The 23,683-nt window shown below is 35.8% G+C and overlaps 1 protein-coding gene across 1 annotated transcript in view; it reads right to left on the reverse strand.

The window, feature by feature from the left end:
• Positions 1-23,683, reverse strand: part of ACOXL (acyl-CoA oxidase like) — a gene marked incomplete in the record, with an annotated part of 142,133 nt that overhangs the window by 2,979 nt on the left and 115,471 nt on the right. The window contains 3 exon segments of the mRNA XM_072409461.1: positions 1,190-1,277; positions 5,251-5,362; positions 18,687-18,796. Of these exon segments, the coding sequence (XP_072265562.1) occupies positions 1,190-1,277; positions 5,251-5,362; positions 18,687-18,796 (310 nt within the window).

Here is a 23,683-nt window from a genome sequence, read left to right on the forward strand (position 1 = left end):
TTAAATGATGATGTACACTCTCACGCCAAGACACCTGCACTAAGCATGTGAAGAACTTTTCTTCTAGATACTCTTCTAATTGATTGCCAAATAATTATAATTGATTGGTAGCCCTCCACAATGTATGCTGGGCAACAAGCAAAACAGCAGTGCTAGTACAACACAAGCTAAAAAGTCTGGCTATCGGCTTGAACAACGTTACATGACATTCTATGTACATTCATATCTTTTTTTAAATGACAACAGTGGTAAGCGTCTATTATGGAAATTGAATAAACTTACTTTAATCTGCTAATGGGGTTCTGTAACAGTGTGCGACATGTGGCTTGTATTATTTTTTATTGTTCTAAAGAGGTTTAAAGTATAAATTTGATAGGAGGACATCACCTGTTACTAATAATACTTAATATTTTGATAGTATTATCATAATAATATGATTATTTTTGTGGTTAAAATGTTTTAATATGGCTGAATATAGAGATTTATAAAACTGTGTGCTAATACAGTTGCTTTTTTTTGTTTTTACAATAATGTGTATCTAAAGCAAAAAACAAATTGTAGCTGCTTATCAGTGCTTAGATTAACTTGACTTGCCTTTATTCACCTTTATTAAATGTTGATGGGATTAGTAGTTTAAAAGAAGGATAAGGTTATTTTTATGTCTGCCCAGTATACAGGAACTGACATTACTGTGCATTTCTAAATTAATCAATATTTTTTTTTATGTATTTGCTGAAAAGGTTCTTAGCCCATAGAAATGGAAACAAATGCATCCACCACATCCAACTGCAATATATCATGTTTTTGGTTTAGAAATTCTTTAATTACTAACTAAAATTATGAGTCAGATGCACCATCCATACAATAAATAAACCTTTTCTGAACTTTGATCTAAGTATTTCACTTACCTAATCTCATGTGTTCTGGCCAATATGACTCTCTTCTGCATATGACTGAAAAGCACTTTAGAATAAAGGCTTTTAGTTCAGATTACTTGACACAGTTATATCTATGACTTCTGTACCAACACGATGATTTAAGCAGTTTTCTACTTAATTATACTATGGGTATATTTGGCTATTCTGTCAAACAAAAAGGTAATGTTTATCTTTACCAGTTTAGTTAAACTGGACCTAAATCCAATCAGTGATTTATCAACACTTTTTAATTTTTTTTAAACTTTACTGACCTCTATGAATATGGGCCAAGGCCAAAGTGACAACATGGTGCAGACACGAATTCCATGCATAAAAGAAATCTTCCTTCTGTTTCATGACCTGTTCAACAAAACATAAAAGTACATTAAAATAATCAGCATCAAAGGTGAAATTGGGGCACATTGAAAGTGTATTCAAACCCTAACTAGAAATTTGTTTCCTTTGGGTCTATTGTAAATAACAATCAAAGTGTTATACCTGTTTTATAAATCCAGAAATATTGTGAGCTTATAACTTCCCTTTCTCTCTGCCTCTAGCATTGTTTTTGAAATTTATGGGGACCTTTTTTTTTGTTCTTCCTCATTGTAACCCATATAGCAGAATACATTTCTTTCACCATATAAATATTGATCATAATACAAGATGTGGTTTCAATTTCAATACAATGTTTTTCAAAGGAAAAAAAAGGATTCAGCTGCCTGTCTATATGACACCAAACTGTGTCCCACCTTTTAAAGGTGCTTATCAGCATTAGGTAACAACATCCCCTTCATGGTAGGTTTGTGTTACCAACAATATTGCTCATTCTAAAGAAAAAACGCACAAAATGCAATTGTGTCTGTATTTATTGTGCCTATGGAGATCATGCTAATGTCAATGAAATGCACTGGCCAGCAACAAAAAGTCCCCACGCCTCCAGGGAAAGTGTTATGATCTGGTGTTGCTTCAGTTGGTCAATTCTAGGTTCAGCAATGTAATTTGCTCACAAATTACTGAATCCACAGGTTCTTCCATCAATGAGCCAGATTTATTAAAGCTCTCCAAGGCTGGAAAGAATACATTTTCATCAGTAAAGCTGGGTAATCCAGTAAACCTGGAATGGATTTCCTAAATATTTTTGAATCCTGGACCAGATCCATTCCAGGTTTTCTGGATTATCCAGCTTCACTGATGAAAGTGTATCCTCTACAGCCTTGGAGAGCTTTAATAAATCACACCCAATGAATTGTTTGTTCCTTGATGATACAGGCTTATTCCAAGATGACAATGCTAGCATTCATTGGGCACAAATTGTGAAGGAGTGCTTCAGGAAGCATGAGACATCATTTTAACACATGTCCTTCTCAGTGTATAGTCTTGGAACAATTTTGTTAAAGGACATTGTGATACAGTATCTCCCATCCACACGCGTGGGAATAATGTCATCATGACATGGATAACTAAGGTGGCCGAGTCCTAAATGCAGAACACATGCCACAGCTCCTCTAGGGCTGCGGGAGCAATCAAGAATGCGGAGCTGTCAGCAGATTAGAGCTCCACTGATTGCTCTACTCCATGATTGGCTGAGGAAAGGGAAACCCTGATGACAGCTCAAGCGTCATTAGGGTTTCCCATATTCTCAGCCATTCAGCACTAGAGGTGAATTTGGAGACTTGTCCTCATTTGCCCTCTAGTGTTTGGGGATCCCACACTGTCATGAGTCCCCCACTTGTGCTCATGTCATGAATGAAAAACACACACATTTAATAAAATTACTTTAACATTAAAGTCTCGTGTTATTTTTTACACATATTTTTAACCCTTTCAGGGCATGAGCAAGGGTTTTATGTATCCCTGTACTCTTTCAACAAGGTGGCGCGGCGGAAATCTGGGAGTCCCCTTGATAAAGGGGGCTTCCAGACTCTAAAGTCCTGCTAAAAACGCTTATGAAAGCCTCCATCGTTTTCAATAGAAGCTTTCATAAAAAGTATCAAAATAATTTAACCTCTCAGTCACATCTACTGTTCATGATGCCTAAACTGGTCATACTGCAAAAGACAAAAATGTTGTCAAAAACCATGAAATAGGAGAATTTATTTAACGAATTGAAAAAGAATTGTACACTACATGGCTGTTAGTACATTTTGTTGATCTCAGTGTATTTGTGTTAGGGCATCCATTAAATGCCTCTTGTAATTGAGCTATTTTTTACAGTGAGCTATAGAAGAATTAGAATTTCCTGTCTGCAGATTTGCTGACATATACCTACAGGAGATCTAAGCATGTCTGAGATTTCTAACTTATTTTCGTATCCTTTGAAATCTCTGTTGAGCATCCACAAAAAGATATCACTGAACAATTCACCTTCTAAGTGGAACAAATCCTCAGGTGACTGTTACACTGACCTTAAACAATCCTTCAGATACCCACTGTATTCTGCTTAAATATTTTCACAATACAATATAAGATTATAACAGGATTCAAACAACCATATCTATTAGAACACGGCTTTGTTTCTGTGTTATAAATCACAACAAACATAAAATTCCATTTCTGTTTTATGATTTGTTTGATCACGTGCATAACATCAGCAGTCAAGCCAAGCAGAAACATAGCCCTACTAAAATTTATTATTTCTGATCTGGATTACAACTCAAGATACCCCTATTTAGGTCAGTTTAGAAATATCTACAGTTGCTCAATATCTATTGGATAATTTGTCACTTAGTTGCTTGATAAAAATAGGGGAGGAAACCAGAGCAAATGTAGAAAACTCAGAAACACACAGGGAGAACACATGAGGTTGCTGTCAGTATAACTATGCCCTACAACAAAAATGTTAAGTATTACAGCTTGCCAGTCTATAGATGTGGTGGCTGTGGTATTTTCTTTTTGGCACTTTATTTTTACTGAGTATTCTACTATAACACTTTTGTCCTAGACTAACAACTCTCATGCTGTGAACCATACCTATAAAATCCTAGGAAAGAACTTTAAAAGAAGGGAGTCCTCAGAGATAGTTATTATTATACTTTATTATTATACAGTATTTATATAGTGCCATCATATTACGCAGCGTTGTACATAGTCCATAGTCGTGTCACTAACTGTCCCTCAAAGGAGCTCACAATCTAATGTCCCTAACATAGTCATATGTGATTATTATAGTCTAAGGTCAATTGTTAGGGGGAAGCCAGTTAACCTAGTTGAAGACAATGTAACTGATAACAGTCAGCACAGGTAGAAAGTATCAGCTAAACAGATTATTTTTGCATATATTGAACACATAAAACACTTTTTAATCTTATAGTTAGCAGAATAACAGGGGCAAAATAAAATAAGTTAATTGGTAGTAGCTACACTCTCCTAATTGTTGTCTACCTTTTTTTTTATTATTATTTCTTTTTAAACATCTCAGAGTCTTGGGACACTTTCATTTTCTTATTTAGTGATAGGCGGTTTCCATATTACCAGTATTTACATATTGTACCTGAATAATCAAAGCTCTCTAAACTGGAGGAGATAGACTATCATGGGAGAACCTGGGCGATCCACTAACCTAAAATGGATCTAGTCCAGGACTAAAAATGTGTCAACTAATAGGAAAGGATTTTAGGAAATCAATGCCAGGTTTGCTGAATCATCCAGGTTCTCCCATGATAGTCTATCTTCTCCAGTCTTGGAGATCTTTAAGCGCCATACAAATGGGTCCTCAGAAAGTTCCTGAGTTTGGCATCATGTATTTCAATGAATCTCTGTTTTGCTAAATTAATTGAGGCTGGTAAGGATTAAATTATCTGGGATTTAAATTGGAATCACTGGCCCCAATCAGACCTAACTACATTTAATTAGTTGATACAAAAAACCCTTACATTACTGATGTGATTACATATAGAAGTGATATTTTTCCATATATCACTGCATAAATAATTATAAACCAAAGTAATATATATATATATATATATATATATATATATATACACATTTCTACTAGGATTATTTTTTTCCTTCTGTGTCGCCCTGACCCAAAAAAAAAATGTTTTAAACCATTAACATTAGTGCAGGACTGTTTTCTGAGCTGCAGTTTTGGAATGAAGTATGAGGATTAGGGATAACACATTGAATAATCATGTAACTGCAATATAAAATAAAGCTACAGAATATGTTACATAAAACAGTGTTTGAATATCAGGGATGTGTATACACCAGAACAGCGAAACTGATATGATAAGTCATTAAAAGGTTACCTATTAAGTAACATAAGCAGGCACTGCTATTAGGAATTATTACTCAATCCTATTTTGTGCAATAAACAGATTATTTGGTGCATTACCTTGTGGTAGAGTCTGGCAGCTAACCCACGTTGCAGCACCCTCTCACGAAAATGGACGGCTTTCAAGAAGAACACCAAGCTGCTAATCTTATCTGAACTGAATGCCAAGAAGCTGAGGAAAAAGGAATACAGCAAACATGAATTTAATTATATAATTAATATAAATTATAAACTCAGTTCCTTATGTAACCTTGTGTTGGTGATCTGACAAGGAAAACACTACTAACTGAAATTATTTGTATACCATCAAACCAACTCAAAAAATGTCCAAGCAAGTTTGTTTTTCTTGCCCATAGTATTGAGGCATGGCCCACACTGGTAGTTAAATTGTATAAAAAGGTTTCTTTTCTGTTAAAATTGATTAAACAAGAAACAGTAGCATACGTTATTTCTATAAATGTAACACACATCTAAAATGTGTAAGGCTTTACCATAGAACTAACTTTACCTGCTGTAATTGTTAAGAAATTTAAAACCTCATGTGTTTCACTTGAAGCAATAAAATCTGGCTGTTAGTGTCACACTGCCCCTGATTCATCATTGAAATCCGCGATCGCTGGGAGCGCGAACGTACGCGCGGCCAGCGATCGCGGATTACCGCGGTCGCTGAATAGCGCGACCGCGTACGATTCCGGATCGCTAATACGAATGCGCGACCGATAATCCGATTCTGCTTGATGAATCAGGGGCACTGTCTTTAACTTTGAAGGGAATGCATATTGGTTTTGTATATACTTTATTATGGTCAAACATAAAATAATAAACATTTCTGCTATATGTTCCCAAAGTGGTATTAGCCCAGGCCAGCCTGTGGACTCTTGTTTTCAGGCAAGGTGCTTAGGCAGAACAGAACCTGTCCACTTTCCAAAAGTGCCACAATAAAACTGATTCATTGACAAGCCCTGTATAATAAATGTTAAATGTTTGATGAATATATCTCTCAACTATTCTCAACTATATCTGTGCTAGTTTAGTATCAGTGCTCACAGCACCTATACTTTGGGCACCCAACACAGTAAGTACAAATATTGGGGGTGGGGGTACACTTTATTAATACAACATGGTCCTGGCAGCTGGCATCTTGAGCATTTTACTGAGAGTGGGCTGCCTACTGCCGTCTCCATTCATTTTCCAGGGACTGCCATAGGAGAGACGTGTAGGAAGTGGTTTAGAGGCAGCAGGAAATAGTAACCACACCTAAACTCCATCACCAGTCTGAATATTGCCAAAGTGTCATTCAGGTGACTGCCAAAGCTGAGGTCATCACTCTGCTACAGGTAGAAGGCAGCATTTTCTTTTCTTCTAGAGGCTGATGCATAGGCTGATCTATTTCATTCATTGGTGAACACCCTGTACAAAATCTATTCATTTAGTCAGTGCAAGTATTGTGATCTCTCTAAGAATCCAGTGTAAAAACTTTCTGAATACATTGGGTGTTTCATTACAGACATAGTCACCACTGCAAATAAATTTAGAGGGAAGCCACGTATGAAAACAGTTGTAACATCCTTTCCAATAAGTAGTAATTACATATATCTGAGGTTCATAATCTAAGATGTCTTCACCAGAGACCTCTATGGGGATATGGGCTTCTATGCTATACCCTCCTCAGGAGACACAGAATTGTACCCAAGATTGGGTAAATTTACCTTGAAGTGAAAACCATGAAACAAGTATTTTCAGAAGAAAATATTGGCACTGATAACCTCCATTTTTTTCTTAGAACCAGTTTGCTTCTAAACCAGCAATGTGCAAGTGCCTAATGCTAGCATGGTCTGACATCTGGATGGCAACTTATGTTGTCTGTCCTAGTTTGATTTACACCTTTAGTATAAAATGACACTCACAGTTTAAATTTTTAATCTGATTTTTATGGATCTGTAAAAAAGATTTATGATTTTAGGCATACATAAATCTCGGTCTTTCACTCTTCTCCTGGCTTCCCCCTGTCACTGTCAAAGTGTTCATAGAACCAGATGTTCTGTCCAGGAGCTATAAACACATGGGTGCTGAATAAAGGGGTTCATTTACACAGTTGTTGCATGAGGTACTTTCCTAAACCATACACAACTTTGCAAAACAGAACAGATAATAAAAAAGTTGCTTTCATTACCAAGATTCCACTGCAACTAGATCAGTGCCAGGTTATGTGCTCATAGCACCCATACTTTCAGCATACAGTGTAAGTATAAATATTTCAGAGCGGGGGGTATTGAGCTGATGATCAGCTTTAGGGTTATGTTTAATGGTAATAGGTAAGTTATGTTCAATGTTCCTGTTAAGAGTTTACACTTTTTAATGCGGTTCTGGAACTGTAATGCTCTAAGGCAGTGGTCCCCAACCTTTCTGACAGCAGGGCCCGGTTTATGTATTACATACATTGCTCTGCCATTCTCAGCAGCTCCTGTAAAAGCAGTGTGAGGAGACGCCCGCGCTCCTGCTGTCACACTATCTGTCTGCTTTATAGCGGGGTAAGGAGGGCCACCCATTACCGCTGCCGGTGTTTCTGCCTCCTGTCATTTGAGGCCCCCAGCTCACCAGCCACAGACCGCCACCAGTCCACGGCCTAGGGGTTGAGGTCCACTGCTCAATGCAGCTACAATGCACATGCTACTGTCTCTTTGTGATTGAAAGGTAAAGTCATACTAGGTGACACATTTAGGTAATTAGACAAGTTGTGCACATTTGTATAAGATTTTCCATGCACACAAGCAGTGGGTGAATATATATACAGGAAACATGTTGAAGCATATACAGGATATGCAGGCAACAAAACAGACACAGGTGTATTAAAGGTAATCCACCAGGATTATTTTGTTGTTTACAACAGTTCCTGGTTGCAGTTCAGCTTTAAAATTATCAGTTCTTATCTGAAAAAACAGTCTATCTGTGTTATAAAAATATGATATTTATTTAAATAAATGTGCAATAAAGATGATAAACTATTACACATTATATTCAGTGACACAGAATTGCTAAGCCAACAGTTAATGGCAGGTAACACTTTCCGAAGCATTCACAATGTTGACTAGCTAATAAGGTGACCCTATATAACCCTGAAAGAATGGCGCCAATTATTCTAACACAGATGCTACAGGGACAACATTGGTCAAGAAAACATAGACTATTCCAACAGGCTGTAGTTCAGATAAGGACAAGACAGGTGATCAATCTTTGTTATAAAGAATTTAGAAAGTCACACGCCCACTGAGCACAGCTTCATCTTAGAATCACCTTCTGTCCTCAGGTGGAACTAAAGTAGAACATTATTTACTGGAATGCTGCCAAGGAAATCGCAGTTTAAGAATGCAAAGTAACACAGCATGCAAATAATGCATACATCACTCTATACAATAAAAATAGAAGCTTGTGGTGGTGCTAACATTGTATGTACAGTATGTTCATTACATCATGCCTGATAATGAAGTGTGAAAATGTTGCACAAATCTATATCAATAGGTAGCCACAACAACTGACAAAATGGAATATGACAAGTGGTTGCCTTGTGCTTTCCTGGGGCCACAGCTGTATTTAGTATCATATTCTTGTTCAGTATGTAAGATACTTTACAAGAAAAGAAAAAAATTAAAAATAGTTCCATGCCTCTTTGGCAGTTAAATTTGAATTAAACATTTAAAATAAAACACTGGTAGGTGCACGCAGGTCCTTTTTTGCAGAAAGAACAGGTAGTGTCCCCTTTGCAATAAAAAAAAAAGAAAGGAAGAAAACTTACCTGCCTGATCACAATTGTTTTTTTACACTCACCTGTCCATCAAGGACACAGCATCTTTATGCAGTCCTATTCCAAGTGTTGGATCTTTAGCTATTTTGATAGGATAGGCCAGGATGATGTAACTCTCATCAATGCGTGGGAGTTCATTTCCATCACACCTTATGAAGCCAGGATACCTGGCATTTAGTGCCATCCTACTCCGAGCTGTGTATGCAGCAAGCATGTTTTTTTTTTTTTGTCAGACCTCAACTTGGCTTGCCTTTTGGGCAGCTCAGAACGTTCATTTGTTCTAGTCAAGTTTTTAAAATGTAAAAACATAGGTATGTCATCTTCTTACTTTATTTTCATGGAGATGTACTTATTATGTACCTGTACTGAGCTAATAATACTCCAGCTGTTATTTTTTTTCCTTTTCTCTTTATTAATAATGTATCTTTTTTACTTTTTATTTGTATACTCTTTATTAAAAATGTATTTTAAGAATTACAATAAAAACATAGAGATGCATTCCAGATGTACTATATATTTTTTCCTTTAACATATGCTTTAAGAAATCTAATGATTCTGATTGAATATAGTAAACTGGTCCTCACACTTTCTGGAATAATTTGTTACTTTTTTATGATTTAGTAAGGTTTCAGTAATTTGTCAAAGCCTTTTATATTGACCAAACATTGCAGATACTCACAGAAAGGAGATTAGAGAAAATCCTACTTCCTCTCACTAAAGCATGACACTGTATTATTTTTTGACACAACAAAATGCATTATCTCTTTATGTAATCAACACGTAAATGTACCACTTATGTGCTAAGTTTAGGTAAAATACATGTGTTAGGGCTTGCCTAGGATGGATATAGTTATGGCTTGCATAACCTGGCAGCTTCTTCAGATCCAACCCTGAGGTAAGGAAGCCTTATTTGACCCTTGCTGTTGTATGTTTGGCTACTTAAAAAACCTACTTCAAAAATAACAGTAGTAGTGTAACATCAGATAAGTGGTTTAGTGAAAATACTCCTAGTAATATTTGCGTTATGAATAAGAATAAAGGATATTTGTGTAGGTGAAGCATTGCTTGTAACTTAGAGAATTAATTGAGATCACACATCTGCTCTGTACCTGCCTAAACCTTGGCTATCCCTAGCATTACGCACTTATGCAACACTAGATAACCCTAGGAGCAAGCGCTTACCCCATAAATGAAAGCTTGCCCCAAGAACAAGTTGGAGGTGGGTAAAAGCTTGCCATCATAGCTAGCTAGGGCTAAGGCAGTCAATTAAACAGCAGCTGCCAGTTGCACCATCTGAAAATATGCTAATTCTCTTGGAACTTGGAATTATCCAATATGAGAAGGACTGCAAAACTATTAAACTAACCAAATTTAATTTATTAAAAAACAATGATATATTATGTAGCCATTATTTCAAATTGCAGATGAATATTTTTATTCCTTAATAATTTTTTAGATTTAGATTATAACATATCATTTGCACTTTGGATTAGATAGTATAACGCATGATGCTACTGAAAACGGAGTGAATCACCATTGCTGTAAAAAGCAAAACAATTGGACACATTACAGTATTATTACTGGATGATTCATTAAACTGAAAAAACAAGGTTATAAAGTTTACAATGGACGTAATAGTAATTCTTATTTTATAGTTTACATTATGGACATGACTCATGAGTTTCTGTATAATTTAACTCTAGTGGTTATTATTCAGTTCCATATACAATTTAAATATTAACTTAATATATTAGAACTATATTTAAATTAGAACTCCAGGCAAATAATTGTTTTGAATTTTGGTAACTTGGTAGTGGTAAAGACTGAATAGGAGCGCAGAGCCTCCTGGGATACCCCTGTCAGGTCAACATGGGACCCAATCAAGGAAAGCGCTAGAGGGATTGGGGGCTCTGTGGAAGTAATAGTAGGTGTGATATTTTTAAGGATTGTTCTACTTTAACTCCAACTTCCTGTGCCTGTGAAAATCTGCCACCTAGACGTTGTGTAGGAGTTATCCTGGGACATAGGTTTCCCCATTGAAGTTTTACCACAAATTCTTGTTTCTATGACAAAAATTGGAGATTAAACTGTCAAATGGACAAGAAGAGAGATGAAATCTTCTGAACAGGGTCAAATATTACAAATGTTACAGAGGAGTTAAACCTTCCCTACACACAGAAACTGGCTGGAGGTAAATATTAAATAACATAAAGCTATTTTTATAATAAAATATTTGTGAAAACCTATTTTTTCTTGTCAATAAAAAAGACACATGAGAATGAAAACCCTTGCAAATAACAACTAATTATGAGAAAACAGGCCACCTTCTGTACAAATATCATTACAACCTATATTTGCAAAACATATTTTTTAAAGCACACATTAATTTAAATATTTATAGCAGGTGATTACTTTCACGTGTATTAAGCATTAACAATAATATGACTTCTCTTACAAAAAAGGGAACACCATCCCCCTGAAAACCCAGCAACAAAGAGAATCTAAAATTATAGAGGCATATAGAGGACTTTTTATTAGCGTACTAGTTTGCAACTAATAATTGTGATCATTTTTGGATTACACAGTGAAGACTAATGCATTTTGAACAATACTTTTTACATAAATGATGTAAACTCAAAAAATCATTCAGTGCATGTGTATATCCTGTACACATTTCTACAACTAAACTGACAAACCAACTGGGAATTTTGCATGTTTTTCATGTCCTCCAACTTATTTTAGCATTTATAACAAAGAATAGTTTTTTTTTACTGAAATTTGTTTTAAAACTGTCTTTCGGATGACTAAGTTCAATGCTGGTGGTCCTATGTGTCATTGGATAGTTTGGAAAATGTAGCTTGATTTAACATTTAATGTCCAGGAAGCCAGATTAAATTAGTACATTTGGCTGAAGTAACCAGACCAATGAGCTCACCTCCCCATCAAATCAATATGCTAAACCTGGAATAGAAAATAGGAGTATTTGTAACAGGAAAAAAAGATCCTTGTGGATTTGCCAATTTTTGGAAAAGTGAAGCATGCACAGTTAGATTTGGCAAATACTCAATAGTCAACAGTACCTGAGAAAGCATAGCTATAGACATACAAAGCAGCTAATGGGGGAATTTCCAATGGGAAGAGAATCTGGAGGACATGGAGCTAAACTTTAAATGTTTGCCACTTTAAACCTGTAACAAAAATATCTATTATGTTGCAAGAACATATAAATGCATTTGGGTTTCTTAGTTTATTTGTTGCCAACTCTACTAGTTGAAGAACCAGAAGGTTTAGTTTTCACAACAGCAATTAAGCAGGAAGTGAGCATACATAGGCTGATTTACTGAAGGTGTTAAGAATATTTACCCCCCAAAAATATATGAATATCAACTTCAGTTAGTGAATCATGTGGAAAGCAAATTCCTCTTATCTCTAAATACCCAATCATTTGCAAATGCTTTTCATTTAATTGGATAAGGGCCTATGTTGATAAGACTTTTTTTTTTGCTTTAAATGGAATTTGCATTTCTTTACAAATTTATAGAAATGCAAAACATTTCTGCAGCAAATGAAATGCAAGTCAGAAGGAGGTCGAAAAGCAGGGTAAATGCAATTCTGAATGGCCTTGGAAGTGTCTTAAACTAATGCAATTGTCACAAACCCATAGCCGGATGACAGAAAAGACAGGTAATGTCCTCGCTGCAATAAAATAAACATACCTGATTGTTTGCAATTTTTAAAGTGTACCTTTCTTCGCTACGGCACTGGCACAGACATTTTTTACCTAGTCCTCTCCTGGGTTCAGTATCTTCAGCGACCTTGATTGGCCAAGACGAAATAATAATAATTAATTCCCTGTAGCCAGGCATGTGCCAGGATACTCAGGATTGTACACTGAGCTGCGCATGGCAGAAGAAATTGCAAACAACAAGCAGGTAAGTATGTTTTGTTGCTGAAGGAACATAGCCTGACCTTTCTGCAATACACATCCTGCCTGCTGAAAATTTTTTAAATTAATTTATAGTTCTGCTCTAAATGTAATATTTTCATGTTGGCCTGACGTATACCTTTATTATCACCCACTTCGCCTGCTTACCTAAAGTGTTCTTATCTTTTAAAAGTGTAAGATAACTAATACACGTGTTGAAAAAAACAAATAAACTGTTCGCATGTGAACATTTTGTGACATGTAAAAGGAAGCTGCTGACATACTCAACTATAATACCAGCAGCTTGCCTCTAAAGATGTAAAACAATAAATTGAGGAAGTACAATGACAATACGCTAACAAACAGAAAAGCTGCAAAACTGAAATGTAGAAATATGTACATCAATGTACCCACAATGTAAATACTAACAATACTTATTAAATGAAAAATCTTTATTTTCACAATGTACAACAAAAAGTTAAGGCACAACATGTCAAGAACATGGGCAGGATTTTATGTAAACCAATGATCTCTAGGACAACATACAGTAAATCTAATATAACTCAGAATACTTTAGATGCACATTTACAAAGTCTATAAATATAACAACATTCTAGTTAAATAAACAAGAGACATGCCCGCTAGGTATTCCCACTGTGCCACATTTTTATTTCAGGACTGCCTATAGGGAGCTATGCAAACAAATCAATAAAGAGTTTCTAGAATAAAGCTATGCACACAGGTCAGATAATTCTTGCCTGAGACAAAGGGCCTGATTTATTAAAGCTCTCCAAGGCTGAAGAGGATACACTTTCAACTGTGAACCTGAGTGATCCAACAAACCTGAAATGGATTTCATTTGCTATTTGTTAGCAAATGTTTTCAATCCTGTGCCATTTCAGATTTTTTGGATCACCCAGGTTTACTGATGAAAGTGTATCCTCTCCAGTGTTGGAGAGCTTAATAAAATCAGACCCAAAGAGTCCTGATAGTCTGCTGCAGAAATCTTACGCGCTCAGCAATCTCGACATCATTCATCACAGTGGATTAATGACTATGGATCAGGTAGGAACACTACGCTTTTCAGCTAAGGAGAGCACAGCAGGGTGTCACTCACTTGTTCTCCCCATCCCTTTTCCAAAGAACAGAACAGTGCTGTGTGTACAAGATTCGTTCATATGTCAGAGGAAACAAATAATTTCCAAAGGATCGTTTACAGCGACAATTATCTGAAGTTCATTGGACATCTGTACAGGGATTATGGAAGAGTTTAAACAAATGTCAGGTCTTTATCATTCTATGGGTCCCCTCTGGGGAGATTTACCCTCTCTATATGTCCTGGCAATCACTGCCATCCAACAAAAAAATTAACAGAAATATAAAAGTTACTGTTTACAACAAGATCAGCAGTAGAAGGGAAATCATCCAATGGGGATGGTAAAAACAGTATAAAAGGGTAGGTCTCACTTTGGAAAATTCTCCCTCCTTTCCCCTATAGAACCTGTAATTCAGTGCCGCTAATAGTTTCATCCAGTTGCATGAGACCTTTCTGCAGACTATTTGGCAGCGGAGTATTACAACTTAGTGTAGGTCATGACCCACCTATAACTGGCCAATGAAAGAAAGCTACAAAATGATTAGATCATATCTCTCATCTCCCACCAGAAAGCTTCCAGTGTGTTATATGGATAGCACTATGCAGTGTAGCAGAATCTGATTGGAGTAAGTGCAAATATTCCATAGACTAAAAACTTTTCAGATCAAAAGTATTTTGGTACTTCTGCCAGCAGAATGTGGACTTTTTTTTTGCAATTATTGCATTTTTACTGTATATTTGTCTGAAATTCCACTGAAGAAACCCTCTCAGCAAAATTCATAATCTCTGAATCTCAAGCATGTCTACTTTGTAAACAACCTGTTATGTAAAAAAGATTGCTAACAAGAGTTTTTTTTGTATGGGTTCTGGTAAGTACTGCCTTTGAATCTAGCTGAAGCAAATCAGAGGCAATTTAAAGCAATTTAACAATAAATGGAATTACTCAGAAACAGCTTAAAGAAACAATTTGATTATCATTAATTTAAATATATTGTTAACATGTAGGTTTATTCCAGAGAACTACTAGTGTAAGTACCTGAATATATCTCAGTAGCAGCCTTCTGCAATCCCCTGTACAGCAGGAGAGATAAAGCCATTCATGCATGCTCATGTGCTGACAAAAACCATGCAGACATAAGGGGGCTGATTTATTAAAGATCTCTAAGGCTGGAGAGGATACACTTTCATGGGTGAAGCTGGGTGATCCAGCAAACCTGAAATGGATTTTCTAAAATTCATCTGCTATTTGTTAGCAAATGTTTTCAGTCCTGGAACAAATCAATTCCAGGTTTGCTGGATCACCCAGCTTTACCCATGAAAGTGTATCCTCTCTAGCCTTGGGGAGCTTTAATAAATCAGGCCCAAGGAGAGAGCAGAATGACAGAGAAGTGAGCTCATCAGTCTGCAGCTTCTCCTGCACTCTCCTAATCATGGACTGGGTAGGTAAAATACCTAGTGGCATTTACTAGGTGTAGCCTTAAAAATCTGGTCTTCAGGGTTGGCTGTTCTAAAGGGCAGAGGTATGTAAATCTCCGGAATGTATGGTAAAAAATATAAATCCTATGGCTGGTAAAACTTCTGTTTGAAGTTATGTATTTAAATGTTTGCCTGGAGTTTAGCTTCCAGGATAGTGTCACATATGCAGTAAAACTTGGTGCTTGGCAAGTGATTGTATCCCCTGCTAATCACCCCCATACCCCTTTTAAATCCAGCTTACCAATTAATACATTTTAATAATGTTTAATCTACAAAGCCTCTGTGCTGGTTAAAGGAACATCCTCTAGCAGGTATGTTTCAAATCAACATTTTAAATCTGGCATTTACTTACATTTATCTGCCTAAAGTTTGTTATTATGGTATGGAAACTTAAATATTATTACTAACCTCCAAATTTCACAAAAAGACAAATTTCAAAAAGATTAGAATTTAACATTTTACTTAATTTATAAAGTGATGTAAACTTCTCCAATTCCCTAGGATGTTATATTACTCATGTAGTTCAACCTAAATATCATTTTTAAGTATATCTACAAAAAGTATGTGAATTTATGTAATCTATTAGCCTTTTCTGTGGTTTTAGTTATAGCTGAATGACTTAATTTGTATCTCTTAATAGTGTGATTGTTCATTTTCTTACTTTCAGTCTCATGACTGTGAATCATAATAGTACTTTCAGGTATTTTATGTTGGTAATTTCCTCTTTTCAGCCTGGCAAATTAAATGTCTTTATATGACAAGCACCGATCCGGAATTTATTTTAAAGTGTATAAACACTACTGTTCATTATACAGTTTATCAGGTATCCCTGAAAATGGGTGTCTGTGTGACCCTCCCCCCTCCAATTGTGGACATACAAAGAGATTCCCTCATACATTAAAATTCTCATTCTATCAACATGCATATATATAGTAGTACTTTGGAAGTAATTGCTGCACTTATATCTAAAATAATAAATCAGTATAGATTGACCATTTGGGAGATCAAAGTAAACAAGAGCAGAGTGAATTGTTTAGTAAAACATACATACAAGAGGGATCAGCAGCAAGTCCACATTTAGTATAGATATATTTTGGTATATATATATATACTATACTATATCTAATATATAGTAATATTTTATTTTCTTATTATACATCCTACTGATCACAGCCAAAAAGCATTAAGCATATTGAAAGCTAATCTTCCTGATTATTTATATCATTTATATATGGTCTTTATCCTAAATCCTATAATATGATACATCGACCATATGTTTGATTTACTAACCCTAAATGTAGACCCAAATATACTTGCACAGTGTAACCCAGATGACCAAATGGCTGCACTCATCCCCCTATTATTTTACCTTGTAAGTGTAGAAGATGTTTTATGGGTATTTTAACAGTAAAAATTATCATATATATTCTATAAAGACATTTTAGCACATATTAACATTATATTGTGTGGAAGAAACCCAAATCAGCTAACTTTGAAATAGGGAACCAAATAGAGAAAATGAAAATGGAACAGAAAACACAACATGTTTCAACAACCAGTACTGTCTTGGTTTTATTTTTAGCATATATGTGCATATATTGTTAGCTAGAATTTTACTGAGACGAAAGAGACTTTTTAAATGAAATGGCACAAAGTTAATAATCAGATCCAAATTTATTTTGTGTCTAGTGAAAGAATTGCTTTGTTATAGAAGAGGGTTTTTCATTCTATTTAACAAACGATGCATTGAAAATTAAATATTGGTGTTAAATACTAATATAAATATTATGCTCTAGGTTATAATTTGTAAAGTAATGTCTTGTAGAAATGTATATAAATTATTTGTCACTAGAAACATTTCAGGGCTGGTTCTTCAAAACTGGAGAGAACATTTTCCTTCGGCAACCAATCATAATTCCTTTTTACTTTTTCTATAATACTGAAATGTGAAAACTCAATGGTTTCTACTAACAAGACGTGCAGTTCTGTAACGGTTTTTTTCTTGGCATTTGAAGAGACGCTTTCTTTGCCTGGCAGTTCACTTGGAGAGTGGCAGTGTCTGTGTAATGATCATCTGTCGACCAAGTAATACTGAGACTAAATACCTAGCGTCAGAAGGTGTAAGAGCCTACAGTGTGCTGGCTGTAAATGGGATGAAAGGAACAGTGGATCGCTGGAAAGGTAAGTATCAGTGGGTGTGGGAATTAAATCGACACAGATACTGCCACTTTACCCATACACAGCAAAGTCCCTAAAAATAAATTAAATTGTCATAACCAACTGCCTATGTACCTCTGACGAAAGATGTAAAAAAGGGTAGTAAATAAAATCAATTAAAATAATTATTAATTTTATTGTTGTTTTATTAAGTATGAATAATTTTCAACATTTTTAAATTTGTTACACCTAATATTTAAAATATCTAGACACTGCCTAGTTTATCGGAGTGTCTAGGCTACAAGTAGTACAAGGAATATTTTTGTTGCACACTTAACTAGGGAAAATTGCATTTGTGTCAAAATATTATTACTATAAACAGATGTTTACTTATGGAACACTTGACAGCTCGGCTATATGATAGGATGGATAAGTATGCTGAAGTATGGGTGCCTTGGAACTTGCATGTGCAATCTGACTCTGCCTGCTACTATTCCCCTCTGGATTGAGACTACAGTGTATACCAGGGTGAATGTATAATAATACGGCATTATCCTCAAGGTTCCTCCACCCCCAATCCTTTTGTTATGTTCCTATTCCTCTTTCTCCCTGTAGCTTCTTAATCATTCTCATTTCCATTCTTGGGATGTTATATATTAATCAGGCTGCTTTCATTTTTAAAGTGGCTGTATCTGGTGAGCTGTACATTGTTAGAACTTATGTATAGAAAGATATACATGGGTTGGGTGCCCTTTGGGGAATATGTGGTATGATTAGATAGCTCTTCTTATGGAATTTGTGAGATATTGCCATATGGGTAACAAATAACTGGATATCAGTGAAAGCTATAACGCTCTTTCTCCATTTTTGTTCTATACTGTTACCTGATTCTTCCATGCTCTTAGGAGGGAAGTATGAAGTTGCCTCTGTAATTATTTTTTTTTCTTGTTTTTGGTTTGTACGTATTTCCTTTTATACACTGCACTTAAAAACTTTTTTTTATTAATAAAAATACATATTCTTATATTTTCACACTCTACCTTGTTCTTAGACTGTCAGCAACAGAGCTGGTCCAGTTCCTGAGGAGGCCAAAGACTGGACTTTCTTCATACTGTCTGGTGTATTGTGCCAGAAGCTCCCTTACTACAACCTGTATAAGCAAACAAAACCCGATTGTTAACATTACTAACAAACAATGTATACATCAGAACTACAGTTCATATACACATAGGTGTGTATGTTTCTAAACAGCTATCTTAAAGTAAGTTTGAAAAACTTCATGCAGTAAAAAAATAATTATAAACAGGAGTATTAAAGAAAAATATGGTAGAACTCTGTTGAACATAGTAATCCTGAGGACATAACGAAAGATAAAAATACTATATGGTGAATAAGCAAATGTAACAGGGAGAAATAACAACAAATGGTGTAACTGTGCTGGACATGGAATACATAATGATAACAAATATTGCCCTAAAAATAAACAAAGAGCTTACAAACACGTTTTTTATTTATTAGAAAGAAAGGGAAAAGGGATGGGGGAAGGTAGGGAGGGGATACAGGTGAGGAAAGAGAAGTTGTGAGGGAACGGAAAGAGGAAATTGGAAATTGGGGAATACAGAGGAAATTGGGGAATACAGGATTCCCTCACACATAGGTGAGTTAATAAAACATATGCACATGCAAATGTATCGATCATGGGCAACCATATGACATCATCATAAAAACTTCAGAATTAGGAAATGTATGATGTTGCCATTTCAGTTCAAGTTAACTTAATATCTGAACTGACTCAATCAGGCATGACAGAAAAAAAAATGCATAAGGTGCAACATTCCTGGATTGTGTGAGTGACAGACATTTCTGTACATTCATTGCTGTATTTGCTATCATATTTAATAAGCTACTATGAACAGATGATGTGTGATGTGCAGAAAGACAAAGCAGCCAATCGAAATTCATTCTGCATTGGTTTTGTTTCATTTGATTTCTTGCACATTATTTCTGGTTGCTTGCTATAGGCTAGAGTATTACTCTTTGCCTGACTTAATAAAGTAGCGAGCAACAGTGATCACCTAACATAGTAATTTGTTTATGGAAGATGATTGTCGTCTGTTTTTGGATCATGGCACTCTCTTCTGGTTTCTCAGGGGAAGAGTTGATCAATGGGTTACTTTTTCCCATGTATTTTCTATTGATTGACAGAGAACAAAGGATGTCTGCTGATGTAAGGATAAGCACAACACAAGCATGCACACCAGTTTTTTCTTTATACAGTGGTACCTTGGTATAAGTCCTTAATCCGTTCCAGATCCTTGGACTTTTACCAAACACATTTTTCCCATAAGAAATAAAAGGAAAATGATTAAACTGTTCCCATGAAAAAAATCCTATCGTTACTGGCGTATTATACATTGATGGGACTGTATAAAATAATTTAAACACTGCTTAATATTAAAATTCATAAATACAAAAGCAATTAGATGAAATAAATGAAAATTTAACCTCCCTTTACCTTGCTGAGAAGAGTGGAGTCCCTACTAGGATGGTGCTGAGAAGGAAGGAGGAGGAGATGTTATGTAATTCACAGAGAGTTATAGCGCTGGTTGTTCACTGAATGGTAGCAACTGGAATACTGACGCTTGTGGGCAATCATGGCTTTGTCTCGAGAGATGTAAATAAGGGTAGCGCGCGGTGTTATGACTCATTTTGACCCATACAAGTTCCAGCACAAAGGTTGTATACCAAGCAAAATTTTTTGTGTCCAAACAGGACTTATACCAAGTTGGACTTATTCCAAAGCGGACTTATACCGAGCTACCACTTTATTTTATTTATAATGCTCAGGAGAAAATGTACCTTTTATAAGGGCCCAATAACCCCAGTATGCAGCAGTAATAACACACCTTTGTTGCATACCACAAAAGCACAATACTACCCTATTATCCTTTTTTAAAAATGACAAGTTCAATTTTTGTCTGACATGTTTTTGGTAGTCTGTTTAAATCAATGGGTTGACCTAACACAATACATGTTAACAAATAATGTACACTAATGTGCCACATGCACCACAGAAGTCCAATCTGGTATAAATTGGGTCTAAATGGCATGAGAAGATTTAGTTTTTTACTTTCTCCAACCAACAGATATACTGTCGCTCACAGTGAGCTCCAGCTCAGTTATCACAGATTGGGAAAGTTTTGTTTGTGTACCTGTTGGGCCACAAAAACTCAGAAGAAAGTAATTTTGCACATAAACAACATATACTAAACCACAAACTGACTACAGATTCAAATCCCTATGCCCTTTGGTAGTAAAACAGCTTTTATGGCTGTATGTCTCTGTTGGATAAATTCTTCTCATTCTTGTCAAGGCAAAACAAGAGGAAGTTAAAGGAAATCAACCCAATTAACATCAAGATAACTTATTTAGAAAATAAACCAACAATCTGATTGTCAGCTTTAAATAGAGTAACATCCAAATTAAAATAGATTTTTTTTTTTTAGGTGACTGCAAACAGCTGTATTGATGTGCAGAAACCCAAAGCAGCCAATCAGAATTTATCCTGCATCAGTTTTTATCATGTTTTTTTCATCATATTTATAAATATATAAAGTGGTCAGCAATAGTGATCACTTTTCATAGTACATTTTTGTGAAGGATGACTGTATTTTTGTACCATAGAAGTCATTTTTAGTTTCTCAGGGGGAAAATCAATCAATAGCTTGCATTTTCCCACCTATTTAGTATTGATTCTCCAATACAGAGAACAAGGATTGTAAGCATAGACACCCATGAGCACATCTTTTGAAGTGAATGGATACTGTTTTGTATTTTTGTATTTTTAAGGCTAATTAATCAGTGTACTGTAGAAACAGCACTCTAAAACAGTGGTCGCCAATCTTTTGGACCTCACGGACCACTAAATTAACAGAGTCCGGACATGGGCTCTGGCTGGTGTGTCCCCCCAGCCGGGTCCTTTTCCTGGGCGCACCGGCCAGAGCCGCAGAGCACCAAAATTTTCTCGCAGACCACTGGTGACCACTGCTCTAAAACACCTTTACAGCATACCAAAAAAAACAATGCACTACTGTTGGCTACCTTAAAGCAGTACTATAGTTCCAAAATTTAAAATTGCAATTAGGTGGCATTTTATTTTCTGTACAAAGGATACGTAATATCCCTTCTGCAGTAAAGCATTCCTGCCTATTCACTTACTGCAATCAGACAGGTATGGTTGTTTTAATGCAAAAGGGACGTTGCATTAAAGTTTAGTCCCCTTTAATGCAACGCACATTATTACAAAAGACGCTATAACATGCCACGTAAGTATGTCACAGGCACCACAGCTGACCACAGCTGAAGGTAGATGGCTAAACCTGCTTTTATAGATTTTATTTAAACAATAAAAACAAATTTAAAATGTATTTTAAAACCTGTACAGTTTTAAAAAAATTAAAAATTATAATGACCCCAAAATGTTTTAAAAGTTTATCAAACACCAAACCTTTAATTTTGGAAACGGTAGAGTTTCAATCCGGTTTGTATTGCTGTCGGTGTAGCTTTTGGAGAAATGTTCTCCCACTGCGTTCCGGTGACCTCTGTCACTGGGACAAGGTGATAGAAAATAAATGTGTTGTGTGCAAAATAAAATGTGATAGAAAAACTTTCCATTGGGTGTTCTAGTGACAGGAAGGATTTAGGCCAAACTCCAGACAGTATGTTTTGCTTTATTGTTATATTGAGATATTGCTTTTTCACAAGCCTTTAGCGTGTCTCACTGAGCTTTATTTTATTTCAAATCCTTTTTCAAACCTGAGTGGTCCTTTGATGATGCTAGGAGTGGTGCAGGCGTGATGACATCAATATACTTTTCTGTATCAATACACAGTCATGAGCCATGGTGACCACCCAGCACGGATAATTCCATAACTTCTTTCACTCACCCCTATCAATCCTCAATCTTTAGAGTTTAATAACATTCATTGACATTTAAACCAAAAAACTTCTTTTGGCTGCAAAGAAATAATGTAGAGCAGCGGTCCCCAACCTGTGGAAACTTTTAGTGGTCCGCAGCTCTGGCCGGTACACCCCACAACGGGGTCAGGAGAAGGACCCGGCTTGGGAGGGCGAACTGGCCAGAGCCACGGATCATGTCTCCTGTATGCATCGCAGGCTCAGGGCAGTGATGGAAGAATGGACCGGTTCTTGCATCATGATGTCACTTTGGGGGAAGTTTCTTCTACTTTAACTGATACCCGGCTCATTCGTAAATTTAGTGGTGCCTTTAGTGGGGACCACTGCTGTAGAGGACAATACAAGATTTAAGGCGCGTTTTCAATATTATAATATATATAGCCAGAATTTATTTTAATTTAAATTATTTAAAAAAAAAACATTCCCACTTTTGATTTAGTAGTTTACTGAAAGCTCGCTAATCACAGACTATTATCATAATATTGTAAGCTACTAAAGCACGGTTAACAAAGAAACAGCAAAATGAATGCAAGGCAAAATTTACATATTTACTGTTAAAATCTGAACGCAGCACTATTTGCAGAGAAAGCCGTGTTTATAAGCTGCAAATGGCGCAGTTCTTATCAGCAATGACATCGCTGGGAGGAACATCCTTTCTTCTTGGCATCAGATTTCATTACTGAAACAAACACCTAGTTCTTCTTGTGAGATGTGTCTAGACAACTGTCTGAGGTGAGTCACTATGAATCACCAGCACAAATGATATGGCCGCTCAATGTCCTACAGATATACAAACCTTCCTATACATCTGTGATGTTGTTTTTCTTCGTAAAGTTAAACAAAGTTTTCTCAGAAACTATTGTTCTCAAGCTTACACCCTTCCATTTGAGATGATAAATTTATCCTTTCTTTATATTTTGAGAATTGTGGAACATTGTGGCTAATAAAATAAATAAATAAACAGACATGATGTTTAGCAAGACTTTGTATAATTAATCATGATTGGTACATATGAACAGTCTGTAAATCAATGTTGCAGCTGGCAAAGTATATACAGCAG

Source organism: Pyxicephalus adspersus, chromosome 4 (genome assembly GCF_032062135.1).
Source record: "Pyxicephalus adspersus chromosome 4, UCB_Pads_2.0, whole genome shotgun sequence".
NCBI lineage: Eukaryota > Metazoa > Chordata > Amphibia > Anura > Pyxicephalidae > Pyxicephalus > Pyxicephalus adspersus.